At 69.8% G+C, this 26,454-nt stretch overlaps 2 protein-coding genes across 3 annotated transcripts; both read right to left on the bottom strand.

The window, feature by feature from the left end:
* Positions 1 to 5,462: 5,462 nt before the first annotated feature.
* Positions 5,463 to 7,733, bottom strand: RNF223 (ring finger protein 223). Its single transcript, XM_054583806.1, has 3 exons — positions 7,669 to 7,733; positions 6,292 to 6,377; positions 5,463 to 6,237 (listed from the first exon to the last, which is right to left on the bottom strand). The coding sequence occupies exons 2-3, from the start codon at positions 6,366 to 6,368 to the stop codon at positions 5,463 to 5,465; spliced, it is 852 nt and encodes a 283-aa protein (XP_054439781.1). The 5' UTR covers positions 6,369 to 6,377; positions 7,669 to 7,733.
* A 5,388-nt stretch (positions 7,734 to 13,121) lies between these two features.
* Positions 13,122 to 23,171, bottom strand: CUNH1orf159 (chromosome unknown C1orf159 homolog). 2 transcript variants are annotated; one of them, XM_054583604.1, is made up of 9 exons: positions 23,144 to 23,171; positions 19,077 to 19,165; positions 18,858 to 18,933; positions 16,442 to 16,528; positions 16,067 to 16,132; positions 15,524 to 15,658; positions 14,694 to 14,719; positions 14,559 to 14,589; positions 13,122 to 13,385 (listed from the first exon to the last, which is right to left on the bottom strand). In XM_054583604.1, exons 2-9 carry the CDS (start codon positions 19,146 to 19,148, stop codon positions 13,288 to 13,290), a joined length of 591 nt encoding a protein of 196 aa, XP_054439579.1. In that variant the 5' UTR covers positions 19,149 to 19,165; positions 23,144 to 23,171; the 3' UTR covers positions 13,122 to 13,287. The 2 variants fall into 2 exon arrangements, with proteins under 2 accessions (XP_054439579.1, XP_054439588.1); XM_054583613.1 differs by lacking the exon at positions 16,442 to 16,528.
* Between the last annotated feature and the right edge of the window lie 3,283 nt (positions 23,172 to 26,454).

Genomic DNA, 26,454 nt, shown 5'->3' with positions numbered 1-26,454 from the left:
CTTCCTGCTGCGGGCGAGTCAGAACGAGCCGGGGGCTTCGAGCCGTCTGCTCACAAAGCAGCGGGACCGAGCGGACCGCCAGTCGCCTGTCGCCCGCCTCCTGCCCCGCTTCCAGATCGGAGGCGGCAGCCAGCGTGTGGGTGTGGCCCGGCCACTCACGGCCGCCGCCCCCCCACCCCGCGATCAGACCGGAAGCACAATGTGCGAGGCGGGGAGAGTTCCGACTCCCTCAGGGGACTGGTCCAGCTCCGCGAGGAGAACCCCGAGCGGGGAAGTCAGGGCCTGCGCTTCCCCGGAAACAGGCGAGCCCCGGGGGTGCGGAGCAGGCTGCTCACCCCGGGGCCCAAGGGACCCAGCACAGCGCGCCCCCCCGGGGACGGGGGCGCAGGGCGGCCGAGGGGCAGGGTGTGGGCCTGGGCTGCGGCCCCGCTTAGCTTGGACACAGGCCTCTCCTGCCAGCCCCTCAAGGCCATGAGGCGCAGCGGGCACTGCCCGCCCAGGCCGGAGCTCAGCCAGGCCACAGACCTTGAGAAGGCCTAGCAGGGCTTCTGGGAGGAGTTCGAGGGGCGGGGTGTGGGGCGGGGGTGGAGGGGGGTGTGGTGGGCCCTGGGGAAGGGCCCGCTGTGGCTGAAGCCTCCCGTCCTGCCAGGTGCTGCAGCCGCAAGAACGACAGCTTCTGTGTCCACAGAAGGGCAGCGGCCAGAGAACAGGCCCAGGAATCCAGACAACATCCTTGCAACACCCTCCCCCGTGGAGGGCCTGGGGCGGGGGCTGGCAGGGGTCGTTTCTCACCGCAGGTGTGAGGCTCCCTCTCGCACGCCGGGCCCCTTGCTCACCTGGAGACCCAAGTGGCACCTTCCCTTCCCAGTTGACGCCACCCGTTGCCCTGCATGGTGTGGACGACCGCATACCTGGTGCCGACTCCCTCGGTGTGGGGTGCGTGAGGCACGTGCGCCTGGCCAGCTGCCCCTGAAGAGCCAGGGCCCAGGCTGTGGACCTTGGCAGGACAGGAGATACTTGGGGGAAGGGGGTGTGGCAGCCCCCAAGGCGTCCTCAGAGGGGACTGGACTACATGTTGGTTCTGAGCCCCTCCCCAGCCTGTGGTGGAAGGGACGCTGTGTGGGCCACCTGGGGCTTCCTGGTGTGTCATTTGCATAGACTTGCATTTGTCCTCTGGCCCTGGAAACAGCCGGCAGCTGACCCCACCCCCTTTCATGGACTGGGCAAGGCGGACACCGTCACCCAGAGCTGTCTGCAGGTCAGGGTGTCCGCCTCCTGACCACGGTGCACCAAGAGAACACGCATGGCATCGTCATGGCCGCCCGGGGGTGGGGCGAGGCCGGGGAGGAGGGCCGGCTGGCCCCATGTGCTCATCCGGACGTGCGACGGTGGCTGGTCCAGCCTGGCTGCTTCAGTCTTCAGGAAGCTCTGGGAGTGCGGAGGGCCCTCAAGGGCCCCCAAGGGCCCCTGTGTATTCACGGGTGTGTGTGTGTGTGTGTTTCCCCGCCGGGCACAGGGCGAGGGTGCTGGGGGCCTCCTAGCGCCACTGATACAGTGTTTGCCATGCCGGCCAGAGCTGACGGCAGCCCGAGTACGGCTGGGCACCTGGGTGCAGCGTGGCAGGCTGCCCGGCCTAGGGCTGGTGTGTGCGGGGCTGCAGGTGTGGCGGCCGGACCCGGTGAGCCTGGGGGGCGTCTGGACACTCGGAGCCAGAGTCACGGTGGCCGGGTCTGCTCTGGGGGTGAGGAGGGTCCTACCTGGCTCCACCCGACCCCACTGGCCTTGCTGGCTTCCACTTCGCTCAACTCAGTGGCCGCCGTCTTGGCTGGGGCTCCGCTGGGCGGTGCTCACAGCCCGGCCGCTCTCAGCCCCAGGCCCAGACGCCCTGCTCCAGGGTGGCCTCTCGCACACGTGGCCCCCACAGTTTCTTCTTGGGCCATCTCAGCAGCGTCAGCCCCCTTTGCAGGCCAGTGGGGCCTGTGTCTGTTCCAGTCCTCTAGGGCAGTGCAGGGTCCTGCAGACCCCGCACCTTTGCTCCTTCCCAAATAGAACTCACTGCCCCCAAAACCTGCTCCCTCGTCCCTTCCCCAGGCAGCTGGGCCACCAGGGGGCCATCTGTGCCCCCCAGCCCTGAACCCCATCTTTTCCTTCCAACCCCTCCAGCTCGGTCTTGGCCCTGCTGATCACTCCTGGCCACAGCTTGCCTCCTCGCGATGTGTCCCCTGCGCCTCTCCCACCCCGGGGTCACTGCAGCGCCTGCTCTGACCCCGAGGCCAGCCCCACCTGGGAACTGCCCAGAAGGGCCTGGGGGCGCTCACCTGCCGGCCCCGCCCAGGAGTCACCACCGCGCACAAGGGAGCATTACCAGCGCTTCAGCCCGGCCAGACTGCAGAGTCCCCACCGGGCTTGCCGGCATCCTCGGCTTCCTGGAAGAGGCGAACCGGGCCCAGAGAAGCAAGCCAGGGGCCAGCGGGCCCAGGAACGGAGGTGGGAACCGGCCGATGGTGACTGGCCTGGGCGGGCTGCTGCCTGGCCTTCAGGTCCTTGAGGGTCTATCTGTCTCCGCCTGTGTCTGGGAGCTTTCTGGCTGCGTGGGGGTCTGTGTCCCCTCACCTGGCCAGGCTATGGCCCCCAGTCTCACCAGGCTCCCACCTCCTGCCCCTGGTCGGGTGGCTTCACGGGCAGCTTCCTGGTGCGGGTGTTGCGGCTGCGCAGCAGCCGCGACCGAGGGCAACTGCGGTCGCGGCAGCTGCGACCGAGGCCGGGGCCAGGCAGCGCAGGTGCGACCGGAGGCGGGAAAGGGCCACACGGGCATTGCATGTGCAACCAGGGACATGGCCATGGCTTCGCCCTGCGAATCGCCGCAGGCGTCGCGGTCGGTCCCCACAGCGCCGGCATAGGACGCGGTGGCACCATCACTGTGGCTGCCGTCCTGGTGGACGTCGTCCGAGAGCAGGGCGAGCTGCCCCTCCGACAGAGCCCCGCCCCTCCGACAGAGCCCCGCCCCTCCGACAGAGCCCCGCCCCTCCGACTGAGCCCCGCCCCTCTGACAGCCCCGCCCCACCGCCTGCCCCACTCCTCCCATGGGCCCCGCCCCTCCTGCCCGCCCCGCCCCACCGTGGCGCCACGGCCCCATCTTGAGCAGCCGGTACCCAGGGCTGGACAGCGTCATCGACGTCCCCAAGACGATCCAGCGGGTGCGGCGGCAGCGCTCGCGGACGGCGCAGCCTGAAGCGCAGTACGAGTTCGAACACCTGGCGTCGCCGCGGCGCCTCCAGGGCGAGCGGCTGCGCCTGCGCGAGTGGGCGGGGTCCGCGCGGGCATCACCAAGTGACCGGCGGCCCCGTCCCCCAGCGTGAGCCCCTGGGAGGGCGCGACTACCAAGACCCGCGTGGCTCCAGCGCCCGCGGCGTGAGTCCCGGCGTCGCGGGGTGGGACCAGACCGGTGACTGCATGCGGACCGGGCGGTGTCCCCGCCGGGGCCGGGAGCCCTCGGGGACGCGGCCGGACCCCGGAGACCTCCGGAGGCGGGGCCGAGGACCTGCGGAACCTCGGGACGTGAGGGGCCTGTGTGCCCGCGCCGGGCGCGGCTGGAGCCGCGCGAGGAGACCCGGAGCCCAGGAAGGCCGGCCTCCTTCTTGGAAGGGGCTGCGGTTAGGACAGTAGCTTCGCCGGGAGCCTGCACGCCTGACCCTCCCCACGCGGCCTGAGCGCCTGGAAATGCGGAGGGGCAGTTGGGAGACCCTGGTGTCCCAGTCCCTTTGGGGCTCCCGGGGTGGGGGGGTTGGAAGGGGCAGGGCTCTGGTGGGACCACCAGTGACTGCCTGTGACCACGCGCAACAGTGACCGCGTGTGACCCTGTGCACCACGTTTGAGTGTGTCAGCCTGTACGTGTGATGTGAGTGACCAGCGAGCCGGCTCCAGCCCGTGCTTGTCACCCCCGCCCCCAGAGCTGACCCCAGCCCCGCCCGCGGCGGTGCGGTCCGGGATGTGGCTCAGTCCCTGCGGAGTCCGGGCCTGCCCCAGGCCCCGACGTTGTGGTCCCACGTGGGTACATGCTTGTTGAATGAGAGAATGTTTGAGGTGCTCATGTGACCGCATGTGCAGCCTCCTGTGTCTGGCTCCGCCCGTGCCGAGGGTGAGGCTGTGTGTGCGCATCGGTGGCGTGTGACCGGCGCCGCGTCACTGTCATGTGGCCCGTGGGCGGCGCTGCACCGTCCCATCCCCGCGGGTCCTGTGGCTTCGTGGTGTCCTCGGTAAAATGCCCTGTTCCCAACTCTGTCATTGCTGGGGCCTGGGAAAGGGTGCGTCTGGGTCCCCACGGCCCTGCAGCTTCCCCAGGGCCTGCCCGCCAGCAGAGGCCCAGCTGGGTGGGACAGGAAGTCCAGGGCTCCGGGCGGAGGAGGCTGAGAGCCAGGACCGGCCCGGCCTCTCTTGGCCGTGCCACCCAGGGACGCAGGGTTCCTGGGGCCGATAGCACGGCCGGGTCGCGGTGGGGTGGGCGCTGGCAGGGTGCTGCTGCTGCCCCAGCCAGGCCCGGGGAGGGTGTGCAGGAGGGGCCCGTGGCCTGTGAATGGTCCGGACACGCAACTGTCAGGGCACAGGAGGGAACTGCCACCACGTCTGCTTGCGTCCTCGGATCCTGGCAGCCACGGGGTTCTGCCGCCCTGCGGTCAGGGCCTCCCGCAGGACTGTGGCCGGCGAGGGAGAGGGCTCTGGACCAGGCCAAGGCCTCCCTGACCCAGCTGCTCTGGGCCCTCCCATCCTCCCTGGGGGAGCCTCACAGTCTTGGGGGCAGCCCGGAGGGGACCGGAGCTGGACCCCTAGCCCCTGGGGCCCACCTGCCCTAGGGGCTGCTGGGAGTCAGCTCTTGTAGGGATGTGTCCTCTGGGACGGGGTGGGCTGTGGGCTTTTCTGGTGGGAGCGACTCTGGTGCAGGGAAGAGGGCGCATGAAGTGAGGACTCCTTTCCAAGTGTGGATACAAAACAGTTTATTTAAAAATGAACAGCTGAGGAGGGTGGGATGGGCGTGGGGGTCCGGGCTCTCAGCCACTGCCCTCTGTGCCCCTGCACCCACCAGGAGGGGCCCGCCCTGCCTGGGCAAGGCCTGGGGAGGAGCCGTGGGCGAAATGTGAGGTGAGGACGGTGCCCCCTCCACCACGGGGGGGGGGCTGCCCTGAGGGCGAGTCCGTGTGCACGGCAGGGGGGCGGGGGGCTGGCCAGGCCATCCCTCCTGGAGTTCATCTCCCCAGCGGTGCCATAGGCGTTCGGGGGGAGGTCTCTGGGGCTCATAGGAGCCTGGGGTTCACCCCTTCCAGACCCAGCCCCATAGAACGGGGGCAGGTGAACCCGATGGGGCCCTCGGAGATTCGGGGCTCCTCTGGGGTCCTGGCTCCCAACAGCTGCTGCACCGGAAACTCCAGCTGTGGGCGGAGGACCCACGCGTGGAGTGTGGGGTGAGCCTAGTTGTCAGCCAGGGGCTCGCGCGGGGGGGGCGCTGCGAGGGGGGCGGTGGCCGCGGCGGTGCTGGCGGGATGCTGGGTCAGGCAGTGCAGGCTCCCGGTCCTGAGCGCGCAGTGCACGGGCCAGAGCACCACGCAGAAGAGCGCCAGCAGCAGGACCGTGATGAGCGCCATGCGCCTCCAGTCCCTGCAGCGGGCCCAGCAGCGGGCCAGGCGGCCCCGGCGGCCGGCAGGGCCTGGGGGCGGGGGCGGCCCGGGGGGCTCGGGGGGCTTGCTGAGGCCCACGTCCACGCACACAAAGCCAGGCGCCGAGAGGCCAGGTGCGGGGGGCTGGGGGCAGCAGCACAGCTTGGTGCCCTCCAGCCACACGGGCTCCTCCTGCCGCAAGTGTGCCGGCATCCTGGCCTGCAGCTGGCGGCTGGTGCGCAGCCCAGGGGCCCCGGTGGCGGGCACAGCTGTGGGCTGTCGGCAGAACGGGCAGGGCACGGCCTCGCTGCCGGGTCGGCCTGCGGGCTGGGCAGCCGCCAGCCGTGCCAGGCACTCCAGGCAGAAGACATGCGTGCAGGACAGCTCCTTGGGCGTCTTGAAGATGTTATCATAGCCTGAGAAGCAGATGGAGCACTCCAGTGGGGAGGCCACCTTCTCTGAGCCAGGGGTGCCGGGGGACCTGGGGCCGCTGGCCGAGCCGGGGGACCTGGGGCCGCTGGCCGAGCCGGGGGACCTGGGGCCGCTGGACGAGCCGGGGGACCTGGGGCCGCTGGCCGAGCCGGGGGACCTGGGGCCGCTGGACGAGCCGGGGGACCTGGGGCCGCTGGACGAGCCACGGGACCTGGGCGCTGTGGCTGTGGCGCTGCTCCTGCCAGGGGGTGGCACAGCTGTGTGCCACACCTGCTCACCCAATGCCATGGCTCTGAGCTGTGGGACAAGCAGAGACGCCTGTGAGTAGCTGCGGGCTGCCCCTCCCTGCAGGGCCAGCCTGTTGTCCCCTCTCTTGCCCGGCACCAGTGCCAAAGGTCCCGGGAAGGGCATCTCCAGGGAGTGCCCCCGGTAACCCTGCCCCACCCCCTCCAGCCCCTCCGGCGCTGAGGCAGGGTGGCTCCCGAGAGCCCGGGCCTGACCAGCCCAGATGGGTCTGAGAACAGACGCCGCGCACCTGGGTGTCATGCTGGCCGCTCAGGGGGCGCCTCTTGCCAGCCCTGCCTCCCCTGGCAGTGCCCCGGCAGAGGTGCCGGCGATGACGACCACGGCCCCCAACAGTTACTGTTTCCACGTGGGCCCTGCCAGGGTGGCTGGGCCGTGTGACAGAGAAAAGGCAGCTGGGAAGGTGGGGGACTCAGCCAGGTCGCCCGGCCAGCAGGCCCTGGGCTCTCCCAGGTGTGGCTCCGGGCCAGGCACAGTGGGCGGGAACCCAGGTCCCCGGGCAGGTGCCCGACTGCCAGGCAGCTGTGTGAGGACCGGATGCCGGGCCTGGCAGGGGGTCAGGACGTTGGGGCTGGGGCAGGCCGGTCAGTCCACAGGAGGCGGGGCGGGGGCAGGGGCGGCCTGAGGAGGGTTTGTCCTCCAGCCGTGCCCTGAACCTGAAGGGCCAGCTCGCAGGGCTGGCGATGAGGGCCCTGGGCTGCCCCTCAGCCCACCGAGGGGATGGGAGGTGGGGGCCTCTGTCCTCTCGGCCGGGCAGGCAGCCTCGTCCTCCTGACCCACACCCGTTTCCAGGGGAGCCTCTGTCTCCCTGGCCCCCACACGGGGCCCAGGTCTCCCTCCCAGGCAGCCACAGAGCAGAGAGAGACCAGGGCCTTTGGGAGGCCCTGACCCCGTGACCCCGAGGAGCTCGGGAGTCCCCCCCAGGCGACCCGACCCTGAGTTTCTGGTCAGTCCAGGTGGGCCAGCGGGGTGACTTCTCGGTGACGCGCCGCGAAGGTGCGGGTGTCGCTGCATCATGACTGATGGCCGTGAGTCAGGGGGGTGTCACCGTGACGTCACGCATGCCCCCCACATCGTGACATGCAATGTCACCACATCCGGGAGGCGGCAGCGGCGGCAGGTTAGGGGCAGCCTGGGCAGGGTCGGGGGACTGTGGGCTGTGGGCCTCCCCCCCGGCCGGCGTGCCCCGCAGAACCGGTTCCGTGGTCGGAGGCCCCACCCTGGAGGCGCCGCCTCACCCCGAGCCCATGCAGGTGAGAGGCGAGTGCCCGCCGAGCCGGCTTACCTGGTGGGCGGGGGTCAGCGGGGCCAGGGCATGGCCCTCCTGGTCGGCCACGGCCGGGCCCCGGGGCTCCGTGCTCTCCCCTCCGGCCACGCGCGCTCTCCCCGGGGCCGGGCCCAGCCCAGCCGGCTCCCTCCGTGGGCTGCCTGGCAGCAGCTGTCGCGCTGGCTCTGGCCTGGCAGGTGTGCTCTCTGCGGTGTCCCGGCAGGTGGGTGCGGGCGCCGCGCGCTCTTGCAGGTGTGGCGTGCTGGGGCAGGCGTGAGTCCTCTGGCTGTGGGTCCTGGCAGGTATATTTATATGCTCAGGTCATGCTGGCCAGGGGTGTGGCCTCAGCCGTGGGATTGGCTGGCCTCCTGTCCTCTCCCTGGCAAGCTGGGCAGCAGAGGGCGGGGAGTCTGAGGGGAGAGGTCAGGGCCTCGGGTGGAGCGGGGGGCCCGGTCAGGCCTCTCAGCCCGGGCGGGCCTGGGGGGCCCGCGTAAAACCGCCCCTGCGGCCCCGGAGACGCTGAAACAGCCCCTCCAGGAGCAAACCCACTCACTGCCCCTGTTCGGGGCCCCGGTGGCACCTGGGCTCCTGGGGACCCCCAGCCCCCCACTCACACTCTCAGCCCCACATATCGCACCCTGTGATGTCACTGATACCCCCCATGGACACAGCCCACTGACACGGGGGGGCCCACACAGGCGTGGCCCTCCGGTGGGTCTGCTGTCCCGGCGCCTGACGCCTGAAGCCTCTGGGGGCTGGGAGGGCTCGCCCAGCTCTGGGCCCAGAGAGAGGGGTGAGAGGTCAGGGCTGGGAGCGCCCCCAAGGGGTGGAGTCCGAGGCGAGGATGTGGCAGGGACCAGGAGGGCCACGAGGATTCGTCTGGGGTCAGTGTCTGCTGTGGGCCCCTAGGCTATACGCGTGGTACCCTGGGGCCCAAGGAAGCCCCTGACCCAGCCAGGGGGTCTGGAAACCTTCCTGGCTGAGGAAAGAGGTTTCGGCCACTCAGCATGGGGTCCCGGCCGCCCCCAGGGCCGGGCTGTGCTGGAGAGGCCCGGATGCCCTGCCCGCCCCACCCCTGCAGGCGCGGTCGGCTCCCAGCCCCGGCCACGCACAGCGCACCTCGGTGCACCTCGAGCTGGTCTCAGGGCAGCGGGCGCCCTGCTGCTGAGAGGTGACCCCAACCTTGGGCCCGTGGGGACGGGGAGTTGAGCCTGGTGATGCAGGGAGAGGCGTGTGGCCTGGGCAGGGGTGCCAGGCCAGACACCCCCGGGCTGGCCTCCGGCTGCACCCACCCACCTGGCAGGTGCCACTGACGCCCTCGGCTGGGGGCCTGGGGCCCCTAGACTGCCCAGCCCCCAAAGCACCAGGAGAATCGCCCAGACAGCAGAGGTCAGAGGTCAGCAAGAGGAAGGCGAGCATCAGGAGGCGAGTGGGTGCCCTGGGCCCAGGAGGGGCCAGCCGCGGGGACGGCTCAGGCCCTCAGAGGAGGCGGAGATGCCGGCGCCGGAGGCCTGCGGACAGCGGCCTGTCCCCGCAGGAGGGCGGGGCGGGGCTTGGGCCCAGGAAAGGCCCCGGGCCCCTGGGTGTGCCTGTGAGGGGGTCTCAGGGAGACGCCTGCGCGGATGGTGGGGGCCCAGAGGAGGTGGGTGGGAACGCAGAAGGGTGGGTGCTCAGAGGGGGCGGGGCCCCGAGCAGTGGTGGGAATTCAGACGGGGGGCGGGGCCCCGCTGTGCATTATGGGGCTGAGTTCCCACGGGGTCACGTGCTGCCTCCCGGAAGTGTCCTCGGTCCCTCTGCTCTGAGGACACCATTCTCAGGGCTCCTGGGAACGTCCCAGCTCTGAGGTCACTCGAGCTCCTCAGGGGACAGTCCATGCTCAGAGGCAAAGGGACAGGAAGACCTGAGGGAAGTGCCCTCTGGGGGCTGATGAGGCCTCGCTGGACAGGAGGCAGGGCCCGACCCCGGAGCTGGGGCCCGGCCAGCCCACCTGGTCTCCGCACCTGCCGGCTCACTGGCCGGCCCGGGAGCAGCTGTGCCTGCTCTGCTGTGCGGGCGTGCGGCGGACGTGCAGGCACAAGCAGGCCCCCTGGCCGAGCGTGACGGCACGCGTGCCCCTGTGGGTGCAGGTGCGTGCACACGTGGGAGGGGAGCGTGGCTGGCAGCCTGCGACCCCGCAGCCCTGGGACTCGCCGGACGGGGACGAGGAGACAGCCCTCAGTGACACTGCTGTCCAGTCGTGGCTGAGGTGTGGGGCCCCAAGCCAGGTGGGCAGCGAGGGCCGACCCCAAGGCCGGCCGTGGGCTGACCCCTCCCCGGGACCGGGCAGAGCTGGCCGCAGCTCCCCGAGCACTGCCCGGCACAGGAAGGGGTCGCGCGAGGCCCTGGGGTCCGAGGGCCGAGCCCCCACTTGCCCAGCGCTGGCTGACCTGCCGACTGCTCCGCCGCCCCACCCCCACCCGCCGGGGACCCCTGCGCTGAGGCTCCGGGAGTCCGCGGGGCTGCAGGGCTTCCGGGGGGACCTGGGACGCCAGGCTCTGGCCCGACACGGGAGGCGGGGGCTCCGGGCAGGCTGTGCACCTGGGTCCAGCGTCCGCCCCACCCCCGGACGCTGGGCTGCTGGGCTGCTGGGCTGCGGACTAGGTGGCCCAGCAGCCTTGCCCCTCCCCGGCCAGCAGGGCGGGCGAGGACCCCGAGGTCGGGTGGCCACCCCCCGCCCCGCACCGGGCTGTGGCTGGCTCTTTCTGGGGCCAAAGCCCAGGTCCCTGCCCTCAGGTCATCTCCTCCACCGTCCAGTCCCATCCCATGCACCCGCCTCCCAGCGCTGCTGACCTCTGACCCCCCATCAGCTCTCAGGGCTCCCCCAGCGCCGAGTGGATGAAGGAATGAATGAGCTGCCGCTGTGACCCCCGGGCTGCGCCCCCTGCAATGTGCTCAGCTCCTGGGGCACGGTGGCCGAACACAGCGCCCTGCAGAGCCTGGGGTGGCTGACACAGTGCCCCACCTGCCTGCTTTGGCCCGAGCTGATGACCCCACAAACTGGGTTCATCTTGGCCTCTTTCGTGAGGGGCGGGGGGTGTGCAGGGCCCTCAGGAGACCACCCGCCCCTGCCAGCTGCACTCTGGCCTGGATGCCCAAGGTCACGGGGGTGGCGAGTCCAGCCATCCCACCCCTGCTCCGGGTGCCCAGTGGCAGGGACAGACTGGTATGGCTGAGGGCTCACGGGGCCAGGACCCCGGCCTCCAAGGTGAGGGGAAGGGCGTCCGAGTGTGGGGCTGGGGCTGGAAGTTGGGGGGGACCTGCAAGGCTGTGGGCCGTGGAGCTGGCAGGAGGGACCCTGGGTTTCAGGGTGGGCGGAACGCTCCGGGCCTGGCCTGACGGGCCAGACCTGCTGTCCTGGTCGAACACGGTGGTTTCCTGTTTTATCCCCAAGTTAGGAGCTTGGCTGGGTGCCAGCACAGGAGCAGCGGGCGTGAGCCTCCTCTCCTTGGGGGCTGGACGGGCACCCCGACAGGTGGGGCCACAGGGGCCACGCGCAGACTGGCTGCGTGGCTTCTCCCTCCCGTGGTCCCTGAAGCCACTGGGGACCCCGGCCCCAGTCTCCCTCCTCCGCGGTGGCCCCCCTCCCCAGGCACCGGACCAAGGAGAGAACAGCGGCGCCCGCAGGGCACAGCCTGGGCCCCCGGACCCGTGACGGTGAGGAGCGTACGCCGGGCGCGGTGGGCACAGGGGTGGGCGCCGCTCCTCTCGGCCCCCCGGGGCCCCGGCCTGCGCCCCTGCCTTCCCGTTTCCACCAGGGCGTGTACAGGGGCCCCACCCTCCGACCGACTCCCTCTGGCCAGGCCTCCCTGCCAGCCGCCGACGCTGCAGGGACAGGTGGCGGCCTGCCTCCCTGCCGGGCCCGGTCCTGGGGGGCTGCTGGGCAGGGCCGGGCAGGCGGTGCCCAGGGTGCTGTCCCCCCGAGCCCAGGACCGGGCCTCAGGGAGCGGTCCCGCAGCCTCCTGGCCTGGCAGACGCTCCCCCAGCTGCCAGGTGGCCATGGCCCACACCCCAGGGTCCCCAGGGCCAGGCCTGGGAGTGGCCCCCTGCTGCCCCCAACAGGGCAGGGCTGTCCTGCTGCGGCCCAGCTGGGGGCCCGCCGCCCACCGCACCTGGACAAACGCCTCTGTGCGCGGCGGCCCCTCCAGCCGGCAGGTGACCCGTGACCCTGCCGCCTCCGGCTGGGCCCGTGCGGTCCGTCGGTGCAGGTCGTCGGTGCAGGGCCTGCGGTCCCCGAGCGCCACCCCCCGGCCAGGCCTGCTCCACTACAGAAAAGCCCTTCTGAGAAGCGGCCTCACCTTCCCAACTCAGCTCTGACAGGGCTAGGGGGCTGCTGGGTGGTCCCGCCGGCGTGAGGCACCTGGGGACAAGGCCCCGTCTCCCGGGGATGAGGTCCCAGAAGCTGGGGACTGCGTGAGGGCACCCACCCGGGCCGGGGGGCGGGCTTCCGGGTGGGGTCCCAGTCCTTGCCGGGTGGGGTCCCAGTCCTTGCCGGGTGGGGTCCCAGTCCTTGCCGGGTGGGGTCCCAGTCCTTGCCGGGGGCTCTCCACGCTCCTGCCCTCCGCCTCGCGAGGGGAAAAGCAGCTCTGGGCGGCGGGGCCGGCCCTGCTCAGGGACGGACAAAGCCTGGAGCAGCGAGGACGTGAAGGGAAAGCCCTGGAGCGTTTATTGGGCACCGGTTTTAGGAGGGCTCCCCTCCCAGCTGCTGGGCAGGGTGACGAGCTCACGTCCGCGCACCAGAGCCGCCTGAGGCAGCACTGCCCGCAGAGGGCGCCGCAGGGTGACCGTGCCGGCCCTGCCTCGGGACGTCGGGCTCCTCGGACGTGGACCAGACGCGGAAGGCGGGCGCGCGGGCCCTGGCTGAGGGTCCGGGAAGGACAACCACGCCGGGTCCAGCGCGGGCGCAGCAGCCGCAAACACGCCTCTCTCCTCAGGAGCTGTGGCCCTTGCAGGTCAGGTGGGACGCTCCGGGCCACACCCCAGGCAGACAGGCCCCCGGCAGACGGGCCCCGGACGGGATGCGGACGAGGGGACACCAGCTGCAGGCCGCGCTGTCCGGGGCAGACGAAGCCCCCGACGCGTGGGGCCCAGGCTGTGGGCAGCAGTGTCTCCCAGACTTTTCTACAAAACACACTTCCCTTAAAACAGATGCAAGTCCGTAGGAGCCAGGAAACGTGCTCCCGCAGCTCCTGGCAGCGAGGGGCCGCGGGCTCCGGGGGGCTCAGGGCTGCAGTCGCCACGGCCTCGGGGCTGGTCCCGAGCTCCTGTCCTGTCCCAGTCTGGGCACCGGCCGGGACACCCAAAGGCCTGCACCTCACCACCCGTGCGTACAAGGGCGCCTGCCCACCGGGCTCCCGAGGGGCGGCGGCCGGCCCGGTGCTGCGGGCAGGAGCCGCCCCGGGGTCCCTCGCTCTCTCCCCGGGCCCAGACCCTCACGGCCTCGCTCACAGCCTGGCTCAGGGGCTCGGCAGCGCCTGTCACCAGGAAACCAGAGCCGGGCCAGCGTGAGTCCAGGCCTGTCCGGAAGCCTCTCGGGGCGGGGCTGGCCTTGCTTTCGGGGCCTCCCCTGGGCGGTGTGCGGAGGTGTCGTCGAGCCTTGGGTCAGACGTTGCTGACCCGGGCCTCCACCGAGGAGACGGCGGCGGGGCCCGTGCCCCTGTCCGAGGGCCTCTCCCGCCTGACGTAGCGTGGCTTCCGCACTGAAACAGGGTCGGAGACAGGACAGGCAAGGTGGGCGCGGGGCCCGGCACGGGCGCGGGGTGAGCGGCAGGCACGGGGGGGCAGACCCCGCTCGGCCTGCCCCTGAGCGGGATCGCGGCTGCAGGGAGCTCGGCGATGGATGCAGGCGGCCCCGGCACCGCCCCCGGCACCGTGGCCTGGGCAGGGCCTGGCACAGCCGGATCCCAGAGCCACAGGCCGCACGGCGCATCGCAGGCTGGATGGCGGCCCCCACGTTCTCAGCCCTGGAGCCCATGGGTGTGACCTCACTTGGGAGAAGGGCCTCGGCCGTTGTGATTTAGGGATCGGGAGCTGAGGTCCTGCTGGGTTCTCTGGGGGACCCTAAATCCAGGCACCAGTGTCCTCATAAGGGGCCACAAGCCCAGGGACGCCTGGAGCCACAGAGGCTGGGAGGCACGAAGCAGCCTCCGGGGGGCGCCCGCCCAGCTCCGCTCCTGCCTCCGGCCTCTGCGCTGCAGGTCCCGTGGCTGTGGCCACCCCGGGAGACGCACACAGGGGACGTGGGAAACGCGAGGTGCTGCGGACAGGCTGCTGCAGAGCCACCGCAGGCAAGCGTCTTAGGGAGCCCAGCGGATCCAGCCTTGACCAAGCAGCTTCTCCGTCCCCCACAGGAGGGACGGCCCCTCCTGTCCCCACCGCAGAGCGGGCCCTGCGGAACGTTCCGGGGGCCGTGGGGCTGCAGTGCTCACGGCACCACCCACCGAGGCTGACACACCTGACGCGGGAAAATGAGCGCACCCGCCCTCGGGAGGGGCTGAGGGAGGCCAGGCGCCTGGCTGACCCGCGCCCGCCACGCGGGTGGGGCTGGGACTCGGTGAAGGGGCCGAGCAAGAGCGGCAGGGGTGGCCCCTGACCCCATGCCGGGCATTCCCCTCCTGCTTCCACAGACCCGGCGTCTCAGATGCGAAAGGGAAAAGGCGCAGGGGCCGTGGGTCACGGAGGGGGCTTGGCCGCACCCCGAGCAGCTGGGGCGGGGCACGCAGGGCCAGCCGTCACCGAGCCCGAGGCCCCGGCTGTCCCTGCTGTGGCTGCGGGGCCACGGGGGTCAACGGGTCCCAGAGACAGCTGGCGTCCTGCAGTTCCCGCCAGGACGAGGGGCCCTGACGGGTGAGGGACAAGGAGCGCCCACCTACCTGAGGACTGTGGCGGGGGGATCATCGCGGCCTTGAAAGGAGAGGAGGACAGTGAGGGGCGGTGCCCCGCACAGGGGCGCCGCCGCGGGGGCAGGGCGGGGGCGCGAGGGCAGCCGGCCCACCCAGGCTACTTACGGCTTCGCCAGGCTGCAGGGCCGGGGCTGCGGGGAAGAACCAGCTGTCACGCGGGGACCGTGCGGCCACCTCGGCCTGGGGCCGGGCGGGGGGTCCCTCCACACCTCTGCCCGGCGGTGCCCTCGGCCTGGCCGTCAGCCCGGCCACATCAGGCTGCGCGAGCCGCACTTCTGCGTCCCCCCTACCCCCGTACCTCGGGGAGACCACCTCTGCCCCCGCCGCCCTGGCCTCTCCCGCGACTGCGGCTGCCAGGGTGGAGCAGGCGCAGCTCTGGCCACAGGGAGGCGGCGCTGAGCGGTCCCTGCACTGCACACGCAACGGGCCCCGTGCCCACCACGGCCAGCAGGCACCCAGCACGGACCCCGGGGCAGGGAGGGGCCGGCCCCAGCTCTCGGGACCGGGCGCTGCAGCAGCCCCCCAGGAGCACCCAGCGGAGGAGGTGGGTGTCACGATGGCAGCCGGGGGCCTCGGGCGGGCTGGGCTCTGGCCAGCGACCTCCTGGCACTGCCCTCTGAGGAGTCCGGTCTGCGGGCCGCCCCCCGGCCCGCGCCCCGCAGGTGCCCCGGGTGAACGGGGCGGCCCGGGCCCCGCTGTCCCTGCACCAGCAGAGTGGAGAGGGCGCGGCCCGAGAGGCTGTGGGCAGGCGGCCCCACAGCCCGGGCCCAGGGTGTGGGGCCACAGCGACGCACCTCCCACCGAGAGCCCCCAGTCGGCGGCCCCGGCAGGGACCGCGCCTCCTGTTCCCAGTGCCCTCCGCCACCCCCAGGCTTCGCGCCTGCACGGCCGCACAGGCCCCGCCTCTCCGCGCCCCAGACGGCAGCCGGACACACCTCTGTTTCTTCCGTAGCAGAGCCTGGGCAGTTTACTTGCGCGCTTGAGGTAGAAGAAACCGGCCACCGCGAGGATGAGGCTGGAGCTGAGGAAGAAGGTCCCCAGGAAGAGGGAGGCTGCCACCCGTGGGCCCCCTGCAGGCAAGGGCGCGCGTCAGCCCCTCCTGCACACGCTGGGCCCCAGGGCCGAGGGTGGGTGCACTCCCAGCAGGCGGCAAGGAGTCCACTCCCACAGGCCGCAGCAGCGAGCAGGGCGCGTGCGGCTGCCCTGCCTCCGCCGCCCCCACTGCCCGGCCCGGCCCGCTGACGGGGCGGCGGGGGGGCTGTGTGAGCGCCCCCTCCCAAACTCGGCTGCTCGGGGCCACCAGCCTCCGGGGCCGGGGCAACGCAGGGCCCTCGGCCCGGGTGGGGGCGCGACCCTCCCCACCCAGGCACTGTCACAGCCGACCACGGCGACCCCGCGGGCATCTCAGGCGGACAGAGGCCCCGCAGCCAGCGGCCCGCGCAGAAGCCCACTCTGGCCCAGGTAACGGGGGTGCTTACCGAGTCTCGGCTGCCCGGGCGTCCCTGGGTCCCTGTTCACAGGGGGCTGCGTGCCCTGGCCAGCAGCTGTGGGGGACAGGCCCGTCGGTGCGAGGCCACACTCGCCCTGCGAGGACCCCCGTGATGGCCCCCAGGGAGCCGGAGACGCAGCCCACAGGGGAGTCACGGGCCAGAGACCAGACCGGGTGACCGTGGAGGCAGAGCAGCCCTCGGCCCGCGGCTGCTCTGACCGGACAAGAGGCTCGGGGAGAGGGGTCCAGGGCAAGGTGGGGGCAGGAAGGGCGACCCCCGCCCGCTCCTCCAGAGCCGGGAGACGTGGACTCTGCGAGGGGAGGGCAGGAGGGCGGGGTGGGGGCGGACAGACAGGCGACCTACAGCCTCTGCACTCGGAGCTGTTGTGGGTCCCATTCCGGCACCGGACGCAGCTGGCGCTCCCGTCCTCGTTCCAGCGCCTGAAGCAGCCTGGGCGGCAGAGGCAGCGAGAGGGGGCTCAGGGCGCTGCACGCCGACCGCCCCGCTCGCAGTTTCATCCCGGGGGCTGACGGGGCCGTGGCGGGGGCGGAGGTCGGCACGGCCTCGGACCGGCCTCGCGCGCCTCCCCAGCCAGGGGTGACCTTGGCTCCGTGGCCCGACTCTCCCGAGGTCCCCGCAGGCGCCAACCCCTGCCGCCCGCAGCGTCGCTGCCCCCAGCTGCCGCCCGCCCGGGGCTCGGGGCGGATGGACGGCCCGTCTCGCCAGCTGTGCTCGTCAAGCGCAGGGACTTTGTCCCGCTCCGTTTCTATTCCTAAGCATCCCCGCCACTCAGGACGGAGCCTGGGCGAACACGCTCCGCCGATACGGGCGGCCGGCGCCCACGCCCATGCTGGCCACGGCCCTGCCCGGGGAGAGGCGCAGGCCCTCACAGCGGGCCTCGCCGACGCTCAGCCTACACAGAAGGGCCAGTGTGAGAGGAAGGCCTTCCCGCCATGACACCAAGCGGTGGCAGGGCCTGAAGAGCGACCGCACGGCCGGGGCCCCCGGGAGCCCCGCAGCGCTGTGGGCAGACCGGCCGTGTGCCAGGCGGGGCCCGGCAGGATCCAGCACGGCGCCAGGCTTTCGTTTCCTGTGAACGCAGGTTTCTCTTCCTACGTGGTGAGTTTTCTCCCTTCCCTTGGCGTCTCTCGGGAGGGGCAGGCTGCGGGCAGGCACCGGCGTCTACCCCAAGGCCCCGGAGCGGGCCGGGTGCCAGCGTAGCGCCTCCCCGGGAAGCCCGGGCCACGCCGAGTGCAGGGAAGAGGCAGGGCCAGGAAGCCAGGCCAGGTGCATCCAGGCACCAAGGCTGACTTGGGGCCAGCGAGGCCCTTTGAAAACCACCTGGAACCTGTTCCACTGGTGAGGACGGTTGCTTCCTAGCAGGGTCAGGAACCCCCAGATGCTTGGGGACCCTGAGGCCAGAGGACTCACCCAGATCTGCAATACTGCTGGCAAGGCCTGAGGACAAGTCCCCAGCTTGGCTTTTAAAAGTCTAACCTGAGGTTCTCTGGGGACAGGTCCCACCTCACAGCCTGAAAGGAGCCTGCTGAACCCGCAGACACGCAACGGGCCACGCGGGTGAGGCCAGGCCGAGGGCGGGAGCAGACCGGTCCCCCGGGGCTGCCTCTGGCAGAGGGCGCTGGCTGCAGAGAGAGGAGCTGCGCTCCAGCAGGAAACGTGTGCACCCGTGTGGATATGAGGGCCGGGCCTGCTCACGTCTGGGGCTGACCACCTGGGGACCGGCCTGGCTCGGACCCTCAGACCAACCGGACACTGCCTACAGCCTCCAACCTGACACCTGCGACCGCCTCCCACCCTCCGCCTGGAACCACGAAGAACTAAGTTGCCCTTGCCTGAAGCCCTGCACACCGAGGCTGGACACCTGAACCACTGCCACAGGCCACGTGTGGACACCCTTCGTGCCAGCTGCCGTGTGAGCCACTCAGAGGCCACGAGGACCCCAGGGCTGTCCCCAGACAGCTGAGCGGCGGCCAGGAAGGTCATCACAGACGGCCACTGCTGTCCGCACTCCGCCCACAGGTGCTTCGAGCTCAGCACCTAGAGGTGTCCTCGGCGGCCTGCTCTCTGGACTCCCTGGTCTGGGTTTGTATTTGCTCCAATCATCGGCCTTCGTTTTCCCTTTGTTTCCACAAAGGCGCCTCTTACAGGAGACCCGACGGCTCCCACCACGCAGGGGCCTCGTCCGCAGCGCTGCCCGCCGGCCCGAGACACGGCTGAGCACGCTGGACAGTGCCCCCGGCCGCTCCTGCCTGCTTGTGCTTCCACAGCTACTGGCTCGCAGTTCCAAGTGGGGACAGAGGGAGTCAGAATACGTTGCTCCAAAACATGCCTCTTTGACATAAAAATTATTTGTAGCTCAAGACACTTAAAAACGCAGGAGCAGGTGCAGGAAGGACGCTGCGACGCTCCACCGCCTCCCGGGGCTCCGGGCCAGGCTCCCCGGCTCACGTGCGCCTGCCTGCCCCCTCCACCCCCACCGTCCGTCTCTCCCCCATCGGCCGCCTCTGCAGGCCCAGCTGGGCCTCCCTGGGCGCGGAGCTGGCGCCTGCCTCCTGCTCCCCGCCAACCGCTCCACACCAGCCTCCCCCCAGGGTCCCGCCCACACCACCCAGGACGGAGCGGCCAGGCCGGGGCGGAGGGCATGGGGCCTGCACCTCCCGGTCGCCCCCCAGTGCACTCGCTGCCCCCACCAGGCGTCGGGGGCTTGATGGAGCCACCAGTGAGGCTGGCCTTTGCCAGCTCGTGCCCAAGTGCCTACCTGGGCCACACAGGCTTGTGCCTGGGCAGGTGGTATTGGCGTCTACAACGTCCACACAGCACTCGGGCTGCTGGCCCTAGAGGGCAAATGGCAGTCAGCGTCCAGACCCCGCGGGTGGCGGCTCGCACAGGACCTCGGGGAGAGACCCCCGGGGGTAGGGCCCCGGCTCCAGCCTCATGTCCAGGCAGCCCGGCCGCGACCACGCAACAGGGCACCTACCACGCCATCCGAGGACTTGCTGGCAACTTCCACCAGGAGGCCAGCCAGCAGGACGGCGCGCTGCAGCGCCATGGCCCGGAGCTCAGGGTCTGCAACAGAGGGGGTGCTGTGCGGCCACAGGCGGGGCGGGGCGGGGCGGGGGGCCCCACCTGCCTCCAGACGCGGCAGCAGACGTCCAGCCCCCGCCCACCCCGCGCCCAGCGGCAGGGCTGCTGAGCTGCCGGAGGCTCAGGGCCTGAGTCCCGCTGGGGCGAGGCCTGGGAATCACGGTGCCCGGAGAGGCCCACTGGGGGTCGCTGTGCAGCCAAACCAGGCGGGGCCCCGACTTTTCTCCCCGCAGGGAGGCTGCCCGCAGGAGGCCGGGGGACCACGGTCGGCCCACCTGACCTGGACTGCTCCCCCAGCCGCTGCCAGAGGGGGGACTGAGCGGGGGGCGGGGGGCAGCCCCTGCACGCGCCCTCAGACAGGCTTGGCCTCCGCCGCCTCGTTCTGTGCCCACGAAACCCCAACCCGGCCCCGAGCCCCACCGGCTGGGGCCTGAGCCGGCACGTGTCTAACGTACGCAGGCTGGCACAACCCCTGAAGCTCAACGGTCAAGACTAGTCTTAGCCAAACTGCTGCCAACATGCAGGTGGTAACCAGTTACAGTCTGTCTCCGACACGTCATGGGGAGTGTTTGCAAGAGTAAAAGTCACCCCTAAGAAGGTCTCACACTTGACAGAAACAGCTGAGCCCCCAGCAGCAACCCCGGGGAACTGCCCACCCCTCCGCCCAGGGTCCTCAGTGTGTCCGGGGCAGGGGCGAGGGACCGAGGGTTCCCGCCCGGAGGGTCCTGGGGGACAGCCCACGGCCCAGGGCCCTGGCCAGCCCCCCGGAGCAGGGACGGTGAAGGCCAGGGTGACAGCCCTGAGCGGCCCAGCCGGGACACAGGCGGGGGTCTGCCCTGCCGTTCAGTTTGCGCCAGGTTCAGTCAGGGCCTCCGATGGGCGCTGAGGCCGGAACAGCCTCTTCTCGGGCCTGTTAAGGGCACCTCCGCCCCCCCCGCCCATGCCCTTCCCAAGGGACCTCCCTCCTGTGGCGAAGTCCCTCTTTTCCCCCAGCAACGGCCGATGTCACTCAGGCCCTGACCCCTCTGCTGCAGGGCAGGACCCGAGCCATCTGCTTAGAGGCCGCCTTTCCTGCCTCGTGGAAAAGTCCAGACGCCGGGCCCTTCCGCCCGCTCTGGGTAAGAGGCGCCCCAGGGTCACACTAAGCCACAAAGCACATTTCAGTTCAGTGCTCATGACCCGTGGGACAGCAACGCGTCCCAGGGACGCAGAGGCCAAGGCCGGGCGCTGTGAGCAGCGGCACGAGCAGTTGGGCCACGTCCGAGGTCTGCGCCGCCGCCCGCGGGCCCACAGGGACAGGCGTCAGGGGAGGGCGCCTCCGCACAGACGTGGGCCCCGTCCCCCACGGGGGGCCTGCCTCGGTGACAGGCGCAGGAGGGACAGGACGGGAGCAGCTCCCCTGGCGCCGCCGCCTGACCCGGGTGGCCCGGGGAGACACCCCCTGGGACGCTGTGCGGGCTTCAGGTGCCCCGCTGTGATGCAGAGGGGCCGCCCACCTGTGGTGCGTTGGCCCCAAAAACCCACACCCTGTTTCACCAGGGCACACATTAGACAAACCCAACACAAGGGACATCCTGCAAAACACCTGAGCTGTCTTCTCAAAACGGTCACGACCATGAAAACACAGGAGGGGCTGGGACACTGCCACAGACCAGAGGGGACAAAGGAGACGTGTGGCATCCTGGGCGGGGGGGCAGGAAGTCCGGCGTCTGGGCCGTGGCAGCAGCGAGGTCACACGTCGTCCCTGAGTTTCGACACGTGTGCCAGGGTTACGCTCGGTGTTCCTGTTCGGAAACACAGGGCTGTCTGCGGCCTTCCTGCAAATTTGAAACTACTCCAAGATTTTTAAAGTTAATTTTAGAAATATTGCAGACCGTTAATAGAATGCACAGGCAAGTCAAAAATGGGAGGTAACATTTACGCTGCCTCTGACAAGCCTTGTCTCCAGCAGACATCGAGGACTTTACCACCCAGGAACCCAGGAAAGGGCAGCAGGCTGGACCAGGCACCTCGGGAGACGGGCGCAGGGGCCGAGAAGCGGCCGGAAGCGCTCAGGCCAGCAAGCTCCCGGATGCGCGGATGGCGCCACTGCTGGCCTGCGAGGCTCCGCGCCGCAACTCCACTAGGCATCTGCTCAACGAGAACGTGTCACAGAAAACGGGCACAAGGATGCACACCGCCTTGGTCACACGGGCCAAGCGGGAGAACCCCCAGCTCCGTCAGAGGCCTGCGGCGTGTCCCCAGGAAGGGCGGTGACGCAGGAACCTGAGCAGGAGGAAGGGCAGGTGCGGTTCAGCTCCATGAAAACGAGGTTTCACAGGGCAAATCTAAGGAGCAGTGGCAGAAACTGGGCGCTCGCTCCTGGGGGCTGGGTCTGGAAAGGCGTACGAGGTTCCCGTCAGCTCTGGTGGCCATGACAGGTCAGCAGAGACCACGCTTGTTTCTCACAGTTTTGGGGGGGGGGCGGGCCCAAGGCTCCACCAGCCGGGAGACTCAGGTCCATGAGGCTCCTCCTGACTCAGGCGGCGGGCCCTCGCCGTCTGCTGGCCTGGCCTCTCCGAGGAGCCCCTCCAGAGAGCGTGAGCCGGGACAGGGGTCCCTCCTCTCTCATCAGGGCCCTGGTCCCACCAGGACCCACCCTCCTGACCTCATGTCACCCGAACCACCGCCCAAAGGCCCACCTCCACCCTCACACAGGGTCAGGGCCTTGCCTTATGGGCTTGGGGACGCAAGCCTTGAGCCCACGCAAGGGGACCTTCAGGGGCACCAGGATTGCTTTCTCATGTGGCAGCCCATCTGTCAAAACGGGTCAGACTGGGCTGTGCTCATCACTGTATGGGAATTACCCCTCCAAACCAATGAATAAATGCAGTTCCCGTTCTATTCTGAAAACCTTATTGGTGCCAAAAGGCTACACAATTGGATAAAACCATTTCTACAAGGTGGTGAGAATTTAAATTGAACTGCACGTTCTTCCAAACGCCTGTTTTTCCTTTGAAGAACTGGTTTCAACGAAGGCCCGTCCTCAGGTCAGGCGCAAAGGGAACTGCGGGGACGACACTCGGCCAGCCAGGCAGGGGCTGGGCGCTGGCAGGCCAGCCACACGCACGAGCCGCCCAGCCGAGGGCGAGGGCCGGGCAGGGCGCGGGGCGGCGGTCCGGCTGCTGTTTCCGCAGCGCGGACCTCTGCCGCTGCCCCTGTTCAGACGTCCATGGGCTCCGCGACGGGAGGGATGGGTGGAGGCAGCACGCGGGGGAGCACGCGCCGGGAAAAGCAGCTCCCTGCCTAACCCGGACTGTCTCCTTCTAGGAACGGGCCTCCGGAGACAAGGCGGCGTTAGGACCCTGGCTGGACCCCGAGGCCCGACCGGGCAGACCCAGGCCGCCTCCTCCGTCCGCCGCGGGGACGCCGAGAACAAGGCGAACACCCACGAATTCGACGGGACGCGGCGGTCAGGAGTGAGTTCTGCCACAGAGCCGCTTGGGGGGACAGCAGCTGTATGTGCCAAAACGCTGTTCCTTGAAATGCTGTAAAAAACGTACCCGAACCACCTGGCCCCAACCACACCGGAACTAGAACATCTACTACACCGCCCCGGGGACAGCGCTCAACTGCGACCGGGACACCTGCGTTACGGCTAAATCGGCACTATTTCGGGGCGATGAGCGCGGAAACCTCTGAGAAGAGGCCCGTCAGGACCCGGACGGTCCAGCGCGGCCGGACGCCATGCGCTGGCCCGGCGGTTCGGCGACGGGGTTCCAGGTCCGGTTCCCGGGGCTCCCTCAGGCCACGACGCCCGGGGGTCCGGTCGCTCTGGGGTCCCCGCGGACCTTTGTTCCACCTCCGCGCCCCGTCCCTGCACCGAGACTGCCCCGCCAGGGCGTCCTCTCTCCTACGCCGGCCCTAGCACCCCTGTCCCCGCGGTCCCCGCCGCCCGCCCACCCCCAGCCTCTCACTCACCCCCGCGCCCTTTGGGTTCCTCTTTCGTACCCCCCGCCCTCCAGGCGGTCGCGCCGTGCCCCCTGGGACTTGTAGTCTCTCCGCTGCCGCAGCCCAGGTTCTCGGTCGCGAGACTCCCAGCACAAAACTACATATCCCGGCGGTCCTCGCGAGAGTTGGCTCTCGCCAGGTGAGTTCCGGCACAGCGTGCTCGCGAGGGCGTAGGAGGCGCGCGCGGAGTGACCTGGGAAGTGTAGTTTAGGGCGCTTCACTGCTGGGCTCCGGGCCCTGGACTGGGTGGGCTACGGAGGTAGGGGAGGGGCTACACTGCCCAGGATTCCACGCGCGCGGGCCCTCTTGGACGTTGCTAGGAGACCGGAAAGCGCGGCGGCGGCGGCGGGCCGTCAGAAAGAGCCGCCCGAAGACCGCGTTGGCCGCAGTGCCGTGTCGGCCCCTACAAACGGCGCTGTTGGTTCTCGTCTTCCTGCTGTCCGCGCAGCGCTCCTCGCGGGAGGAAGCCTCCCGATCTCTGGGCTCGGCCAGTCTCCCGCTTAGCGGAGGCTGCTGCGAAATGCTGACAGCAGGTCTGCGCGTGGGGTGACGGCATGGGTCGTGTCTGTGGTCTTAAGCGGGGAGGGAGAGCTCCAGCCTCCCTCCGAGGCGACCGGGGGCACCGCTGCCCCTCTGCCTCACTCGAGAAAGTGACAGCAGGTGGGACCCGCTGTGCACGGTCACGTGGCGGGAGACGCCGCTGTCTGACGGGACCGCGGACCGACCCGCTCCCCAGCCGAGCGCGTTGGAGACACTCGACGTCTCCTAATGCCCCCGCCTGCAAAGTGCAGACCTGCCAGCTCGGACCCCCGACGCGCTGGCCGGCGGGGTTTGCCCTGCGGAGAACTCCTGATAGGAGGCCCCGGAAGGAGTCTTGGTCCCGGGCTGTCTCGCAGCCCAGCGCTGCCACTCTTGGGGTGATGTCGAGCCTTTGAGGGGTCAGGATTAAAGAGGGTATCGCAGTGCCTGGTCACAGCCCTCTAGGGCATGCGAAGGTAGCCCGGGGAAGGGGGTGTGCAGGGAGCTTCTGGGAGAACAGAGCGAGGCCGCCACTGGCCTTTCCGCGCCCAGCACGGTTCTCCCTTCCCTAGTGGTGGGCGTGGCCCGCAGAGCACAGCCGGCAAGAAAGGTCACCGGGGGCTGCTCTGTGCCACCGGGGCAGGGCCCATGTACCACAAGGCCGCTACTTTGAGAGCAGTGTCTGGGCTGGCGAGTCTGAGCAGAGATCTGTGGCCTTGGCCTGGACCAGGAAGGGCTCCCGCAGGGCGCACGGACGCACATGGGCTCTGCAGGTCCCCCCGCACGCACTTCCGTGTGAACGTGAGCAGGCAGGTGTGACCCCGGTTCCTCTGCTGCTGAAGCTGGTGGGACTGGTTCCTCTTCCCCCCAAGCTCCACCCCGTGGACTCCTGGGAGGAGGGGGCTGTGGGTGCTCCCCAGTCAGTCCCGGAGACCGCTGGGTCTAGGGTCAGGGCTGGCACCCTGGGCTGGCTCGGTCCCAACAGGACGGCACCAGGCAGGTGGAATCTCCACGTGTGGTCTCAGGCTCCGCCTCTGAGCCACCCTGGACAAAACAGAACAAAACGAAACACTACTGAGCGCGTGGCCCGTAGGAGTCCCCGCTTCTCAGTGAGTGGAGTCAGACGTGGGCTCCTGCAAGGGTCTGGACCCTGTCAGCGTCCCTGAGGTCGTCTGCGTAAGAGCTGGGTGCTGGTCAGGGCTCGGAGCTGCCAGGGCGGGCCACCTGGCCCAGCCCTGGGGGTCCGCCTCCCCTTTCGATGCCGTCTCAGGACACACGTCCCAAGTGTGAACATCCGGAGTTCTCAGCGGACACAGAGCGCCAGTCTCCTCACAGAAGGCTCTGCCCTGAGCAAGGGGTTTGGCTCGGGAGGGAGAGCCGTATGTGCCTTCTCTTCTGGTCACCAGCGTTCGCTGAGTTTCTCTCATTGGAAGCCGGAGGTTTGGTTCCAGGGCGCCCCTCAGGGCCTCTGGCAGGAGATGATGCCTCCAGCTCTGGCCTCCGAATGACACCCTGTTTCCGTCCATCAGAGTCTTGGGTGTGGGCGCCCAGGACAAGAAGGTCACTGGTTTTCAGGATGGTGTGAACCTCTGGCAGCAACGGTAAAAACATTCGAGAGCTAAGCTGTGCCCAGGAATGCAGTAGCCGACACGGGCCAGCGTGATCGGGGGACCCGGGCCCCGTCCCACGGGGGAGGGCGGCGCTCGCTTTGCTCTCTGCGGAGCGGCGTCTGGGGCGCCCGCCAGCCGAGCCTCGCGGGCACTAGCGCTTTGCCTGTCCCGAGGCTGTTGCCGCTGCTGGGGTTGTTCCTCAAAGCCAGTGGACGCGGGGGTTCCCGGCGTCGTGTGACGTGCTGATGAGGCCGTCGGCTTCAGCCCCAAACCTCCCCAGCGACATCCACCCGTGCGCAACAAGTCATTTACTACCAGAGGGTGACATTCTCACTCCAGTGCTTCTCAGAGGCGTCGAGCGTGAGCTCCCAGAAACGGCACCAAGGAAACCTGCTGGCAAGAGGGTGCCGAGTGCACTGTGGTCTGAGTCCGCAGAGCCCTGGGCGGGTCGGGCGGGGGTTCGGCGAGGAGGAGGCTTGGGCAGCATTGCAGAAGGGCCCCGGTGGTAGTTTGGGGTCGGTGGACGCAGCAAGACAAAGGTTCCGAGGAGTCTTTTCTTGGGATCCATTGAAAGCCTCGTGTTTATATTTTTTCCTACAAAGTCCCTGAAATGAACAATAAAGTGACCTGTACCTTTTCCCGTGCAGGAGTCTCGAAGTCTCGTGACACCCCCTGCCCCTCAGACACCGCCGCTGCGAAGCCCCGTCCGTCCCTCAGCCCACGGTCCCCGGGGAGCCCCGACCCTCCTCAGACGGGGAGGGCCCCTCCACTCCTGCGTGGCTGGGAGCGTTTTTGGTTTTTGTTCCTAATCAGGAGCAGATGTTGACTGTCCAGCACTTAACAAGCAGATCTATCGAGATGACCGTAAGGGCGTTCCTTTTTTAGTTTGTCCACCTGGTGAGTTGCACGGGTTTTCTAATGTTGAGCTGGGGCAGGAGGCGCCTGCCTTGGGACGACTGTGCTTTGTCGCCTGGTGTCAGGGCCTCGAAAACCAGGGTCTCCTGGGTCGCGTCTGGGTTTCGGTGGGTCGGGGGAGGGGTGGAGGTGGGTCCCTGGAACTCCGTCTTGGCCCGAAGCACAGCCTGTTCCTATTTTCGTTCCCACCCCCCACTCCACCCTTCCAGACACCCAGCCCCAGCTCCTCAGGGAGAC

The sequence above is a fragment of the Pteronotus mesoamericanus genome, unplaced genomic scaffold (genome assembly GCF_021234165.1).
Source record: "Pteronotus mesoamericanus isolate MK-2021 breed Mesoamerican mustached bat unplaced genomic scaffold, CSHL_Meso_final contig_1193, whole genome shotgun sequence".
NCBI classification, from domain to species: Eukaryota; Metazoa; Chordata; class Mammalia; order Chiroptera; family Mormoopidae; genus Pteronotus; species Pteronotus mesoamericanus.
This window is presented reverse-complemented; position numbering and strand designations above follow the sequence as displayed.